Source organism: Molossus molossus, unplaced genomic scaffold (assembly GCF_014108415.1).
Source record: "Molossus molossus isolate mMolMol1 unplaced genomic scaffold, mMolMol1.p scaffold_m16_p_2, whole genome shotgun sequence".
Lineage (NCBI taxonomy): Eukaryota > Metazoa > Chordata > Mammalia > Chiroptera > Molossidae > Molossus > Molossus molossus.
This window is the reverse complement of record NW_023425355.1, coordinates 89,491,242-89,497,269: the sequence shown is the minus strand read 5'-3', so window position 1 is coordinate 89,497,269 and position 6,028 is coordinate 89,491,242. Positions and strand designations below refer to the sequence as shown.

Here is a 6,028-nt window from a genome sequence, read left to right as displayed (position 1 = left end):
CTTCACATACCCTGTTCTCCTTCCAGGTTGCTCTAAACATTCCTGTCAACCTGGTCAGGAGGGTGGGGGTGGGCATTGGGGGAGAGAAGCATCACAGATATGTGAGATTAATTTCTCTTGGCCCCTTATAAATGGCCTAGGTTATAGTGTTTTGTTTTATTGTATTTGTTATTTATTTGTTTATTACTCTTTTTGTTTTTGTTTTTTTTCAGTCCTGTTCCTATCCTCAAAATGTAAGCCAGGACAGTAAACACAGGACTGTTGAGGGTAAAGGGTGTTGAAGGGCTAGATCCTCTCCCTCATCTCTGTGGCCTAGGCTTCCAAACACATAGGTCTCCAGTTAGCTGTGTGGCCCCAGGGCCCAAGGCTATGAACATTCTGGCCACAGTCAACTCCATGGGGGTGATTCCTTTGGCATAAGAGAAGCTAGTCCCTGACAAGAGGACAGGATAGTGGGGCATGGGGGCTTCTGAAAGAGATGGGCTCTCTGGCCTGTGGCTCTTTCCAGGGGTATGCATGTACCCTACCCCCCTCCACCTGTCTCTGACAACTGACTTCCTACAAATCCATGGTTAGGAAATTATTTGGCAACAAGGAGGCTAAGGCTGTTTTGTGGTGGCACAGTCTTTAGAAAGTTAAAAAGAAAATAAGAGACCCCTGAAAGAGATTTTCATACCAGACAGACACAAGTCCCATTACTTGTCTGAGCCAGGGTTGGCAGCCACTATCTCCTCATACTTGGGAGGTGGGTCACTGTAAGAGACACTTGCCTCATCACTGCTGCTTTCCTGGGGTGCAGTCACCTCCTCATAGGATGGGGGAGGAGTGGCACTGGACAGTCTGGAGAGAGAGAGTTCAGGAAGGTAGAGAGTGCTCTGGAGGCGGACTGTGGTTCTGCCTCCCTGACTGGGCCCCAGCACCACATGCGGGTTGCTTCCTGCCTCCCGGTGCCCAGAGGACTCTCCCTGGCTATGGACAGTGCCCCGGTACACCATGACCCGGGGCAGGCTGTGCCCAGTGCGACTGGCTAGGTATCGGTTCTGAGCATATGAGGGGTGATGACGGGTAGCTTTCTGCAGCTGGCACCTCCAGATGATGAACAAGGCGATGACAATCAGCAACGCCACCCCCAGAAGAGGCACCACCACATACATGGCATCTGAGCTCTGTGCAGGGTCTCGGACTGAGTAGACTGCATTTGGGTACCCCTTCCAGAACTCCATCTGCAAAATAAGAAGGGCCACTTACACTTATACACAAGTGCTCATGCCCCAGATGTACCTCAGAGACCTTCTGCAAGGCTGCTTCCCACCCCACCCCATCTGACTGGCCTCTAAGAGCTACCAGAGAGGCTATGGAATACACCAAGAACAAAGAGCAACACTCCCACATGAGGAGGCCCCCACAGTCAGGCAGATGGGATTCTAAGGATATGTTGTCTGTTCTTCTATGACCCCAATGGACCTGCCTTGGACTGGGCTGGTTTTCCTTAATTACTTCCACCTGAGATACCTGGGCCTGCTCTTATTATTCCTAAGGTTACTTCTCCTCCCAGAACCCGGCCACAGGGCAGTACATGCCGTTTTTTCTTTGTCCTCAAACACTTCCTTGACCTCCTCGTAGCTGCAGATCTCCTCCATACACTCCCGCTCGATGGTACCCTGGCGCAGCTCCTCCAGGAACTCATTGGCACGAGGGAACCGTTTCAGGACCGAATGAGCATTCTTGGCCTCCAGAAACACTAAGAAGAAAAATTCACTGAAGCCTGGAATGGTGAGGTTCCCAGGGACTCATTCAGACCAAACTCAATCCAGGCACAGAAGTACAATGATGGGGTGAAGCAAGACAAAGCTAGATAACTTGCCACCATCCCACATATGGCTGGCCCTTTATAACAGGGATAGAATGGATGACTTTCTGTGATGCCAATGATGTATCTGCCTAGAATATCATGGACCCAACAAGACTTATATCTCTGGTGCTATGGAGTAAAATGGAGAGCACATGTTGTGTATAAACAATGGACATGAAGGATTTGAGTATTGTAGTCATCAGTGAAAAAACACCCAGTATCTCCTGCCTCAAGTCAAAGTGAGAAAAATCAGAGCCCTTATTATGAGAATGTATTCTTCTTTGAGGCTAATGCTGGTGACCAACACCCAACAGCCTCATAAAACTCTATCAGGGTGGCTTTCCTCCACCTGAACGACCAACTGTGCCATCAGATCACCTGGGATTGATAGTCTTGTACAAGATAGTCTAGTACAAACCCAGGTGGGGGTGAATCAGAGGACTAAATGTACATGAACCTGGGAAGAGGGTAGCAGGATCCATAGGGAAAGTCTAAGTCTTTGTTGACTGGGCACAGTTGCATCCTGGAAAAATGTCATTGAGTGGTAGCCTTACCTACTTATTCCAAAGGGAGAAATTAGCTACAGTTGAGCTGACTGGCATAATATGAGCTATGCACCTCCGTAAGCCTGACCTGAGACTTTAGAGAACAAAAGAAGAGGTGACATCTGCTCCTGATATTCCCCTAGAGGTGAAACGGCTTAGTTCTCATGTCAACCAGGCCCTCTCGTGCCCAGGCTGGTAAGGCTTTGCCGGCAGATAAGCACCCTTCCCCAGGCCTTATGGTCTGTCATATTAGTTTCTCTTACAGTGGCCTGGGTAGGTGCACATCTCCATGTGAATATGTGCTCCAGAAAAAGTTAAGCAGACAAGGGCCACATGGACACCCTGGGGAGAGGAAAGCTGGGAAGAAATTGAAAAGTGGATATGCACTTTTCCCATGAATCCTTAGGCATGGCCCTTTACCACTTGGGCCTAGGCTCAGAAAAACTCACCTGCCATAGTGCTCCCTCAGATCCAGAGTCTCACTTGCCTGGCAAAGGAGAAAAGCAGAGTTTAAATCACACCTCAAAACTTACAGGGCACTCTCTTGGCCTTAGAATGTGAACCACACCCCAATGACTTGGTCAAAGGTCAAAGTAGCACCTTATGAGGCACAGCACGCTCTGTACAGCCACTCACAGCTCTACTGCTTCCCATTCTATCCTGAACTTTCCTCAAGATCTCCAGAGGCCATGCAGGGCCCAAAGCAAACCTTCTAGCTCTTCCCCCCAAGAATATTCTGAGAGTCTAGAAGACCTAGACCTAGACCTTGACTTTTTTCTTTAAAAAAAGGAAAACTCTTACATGCTGAGGTTCCTCTTTTCTTGCTTCCCTCGAGGAATCTGTGCACTTTTGAGTTGGAAAGGACCTCAGAGATACTGGGGCTTAGGTGAGGTCAAGCAAATCAACAGTGACAGATAAAGGACCCATTTTGGAAACTAATTTTGCTCACAATGGCAAGTCCCAGATACCTTTAATGACAAACATATTTCTTGAAAACAGGCAGTATGTGTTTAAGAAGCAGGCACTGGCAAAGTTTAACATAGCAACAACAACCAACTCAAAAGTCATGGCCCAAACCAAGGTGACCTGCTACATTCATTTTCAACAGGCATGATGGCAAGGATCTCCTGAAACCAGTCATCTCTCCTCTCTTTGCATTAAAAAACACTGTATTACAGTACCAAAACATTGATAGCCATGATCAAAACTGAGAGGCAAGTGTTGCCTCTGATGTGAACTATTGTCTGAAAGCTCTGCTCCTGCTCAGGAAGTATCCAGCTAGTATGTAAACCCTGGCCACAGCACAGTGCTCTCCCCAACACACACTCCCACTCATGTGCATATTCCAGAGCATTGGCCCAACTGTCCACATCTGGGAGCAATTGCCCCACTGCTCCCCTCCCCAAGCAGGAGCTCTGGTTTTATGACTAACTGGATGCAGGACAGATGAACGGTGAAACCCATTGTGCTACCCTTTCTTCCTAGGCTTCCAGGAAGTTCAACATTAACATTGACCATCAAGCACAGGCACCCTGGATGCCCAGCTGTTCAGCACATATGTTTCTCTCCTGTGACATGGTATACACTTTTAAATTTATGTTTACAGAGTCTTAAGTATATTTAAAATATATATTCTAATCCTTTTGGCAAACAGGTAGGATATAAATCATAAATAAAATTAAAACTAAAGGAAAAATAGTAAGTCTAACATCCACCTATGGAAACACTATCAAGGGGGCTTTTCTCTTTTGAACCACATAACAATCCCATCTAAAATTATCAACGTGTGAATCTGTCAACGGATGGGTCTATTATTGTGAGAAAAGTTGACCCTCAGTGTTTATGAGAATGAAGTGGCATATTATCTCTAAATTCTGCTTTCATTGCGGACCTCTGAGGTTCCCCTACAGCCAATGCTGGTCATGTGGTCAGGTTGTGGGTGTGGCACGCCGAACAGCAAGGTTTTTGATTGAGGAAAAATGAAGCCTTTGTGTCAGGGTTTAAAGAGAATGAGCAAAGGTTTTACTAATAACTGAAGATCGAAAAATATGTTTCATTGCTTATCAAAGAGAACTGCAGCTTTTTAAAAATTTTTAAGTGGAAAAATTACATAACAGCTTACAAATAGCCATCTCTTGCCCCAAAACACACCTGACTTTGGTATGTGTACAGCCACACATCTCATAGTCCCAAATGTGTGCTATCCTGACACCTGCAGAAGTCATTAGTTCACTTTCAAGCTTCAAACAAGCCAGGAACTCTCCCAAACAGCTCACAGGGCATAGCCACAATCCATTAACAATTCTGTAGCCAACATCACTGCTGCTGCTGAAATGAGGCCTCCTCTCCCTCCTTCCCCCAAATGTAGTGCCTGCTTCTTCCCCTATAAATACACCATAGGTAGGCTGTTACTATGGTAACAGTAAGGAAGCGTGAGGGCTCCACTACAGAGAATGCTGCAGCAGTCTACATGTATATTTTCCTCCTGCCCCTGGTGGATACTGTAAGACTGATTGTAGGCCGGAGGAATTTTTAACCCACTCCCCACAGGAGCACAGCTGAATCCTGAAGGCCTGGAAAGGAAGGAAGGCCACCACAAAGACCTTCCTTAACCCCACCCAGGCTGGAGATTTTGCATCATAGCACTCTGGGATATGGTTCCCAAAGTCCCTCGCATGGGGACTGGCAGCCATCAGACCTGGAGTCCCAAGACGTAGCCTCCAAATCACTTCTCCAAATCCAAGCCCTTTTTATTTCCCTAAATTAGAACTGATTGCTAGGAAAAATTCTGTGGTCTCCCAATCTATGACTCATCAATCCACCCAGTGACATGGAACTCCCAAATTATGATCCAACTCAAACTCTGGACCCTTCTTGTCCCCTTCTACTCATGCCAGCCCTCAAAGTGCCTGTCTTCACCCTCCATAGCCCACCACCAGAGCCCTGCCAAGGAACTCCTGTTTCTGGCCCAGCAACACTCTTCTCCCGGGTATACTCAAGACCTCAAACGCCTTGGTCCGGTCGGACCTCCAGATCCTCCCCAACAGTGCCCCGCGCCCAGTTCAGTGGTCCTGGACACCAAACCGTGTCCTCGGGGCTGGGGCGCCCAACCCAAATGGCCTCACCGTTCTCGGAGCCCAGGAGGCTGCCGCCCTGTTTGCGTACGCAGCCCGCCACCTCGCGCAGAGCCTCTTCCAGCAGGGCCCCTGTCCCCGCCCACCTGCTCCCCGTCGGCCAAGCCCCCCAGCCCAGCTCAGCCATCTCCTCCTTCCTCCCTCCGCGCCCCGCTGCTTTCCCGCTCCCCAGGGCACCCTGTGTCTGCCCGGCTGGGGCCCAAGTGCGCCTGGAGCTCCCGCCCCTGGCAGCCAGGCGCCCAGGCCTGCCCATTACCTCGGTACCCCCCTGCCCTGCTCTTCTTTGGGGACTGTGCCGCTGCCCGCCCCCAACACCCTGCCGCACCAGGTCTGGCCTCGCACCCCACGCCTGGCTCGCCACCCTCCAGCGCCACGACCACCGTGCCCCGATCGCCAGGCCGTGATCGTCGTGCCGCACCGCGCACTGGACCGCTGGGCAGAGGAGAGGAGAGGGGTGGGGGTGATGAGAGCGGTCCAAGTAGGGTAGAGAGGGCTGG

General features: G+C 49.5%; 1 protein-coding gene across 1 annotated transcript; it reads right to left on the bottom strand.

The window, feature by feature from the left end:
• Positions 1–208: 208 nt before the first annotated feature.
• On the bottom strand, positions 209–5,569 carry PRRG3 (proline rich and Gla domain 3). The gene is made up of 4 exons (XM_036270735.1): positions 5,523–5,569; positions 2,847–2,884; positions 1,581–1,741; positions 209–1,223 (listed from the first exon to the last, which is right to left on the bottom strand). The coding sequence occupies exons 2-4, from the start codon at positions 2,851–2,853 to the stop codon at positions 696–698; spliced, it is 696 nt and encodes a 231-aa protein (XP_036126628.1). The 5' UTR covers positions 2,854–2,884; positions 5,523–5,569; the 3' UTR covers positions 209–695.
• Between the last annotated feature and the right edge of the window lie 459 nt (positions 5,570–6,028).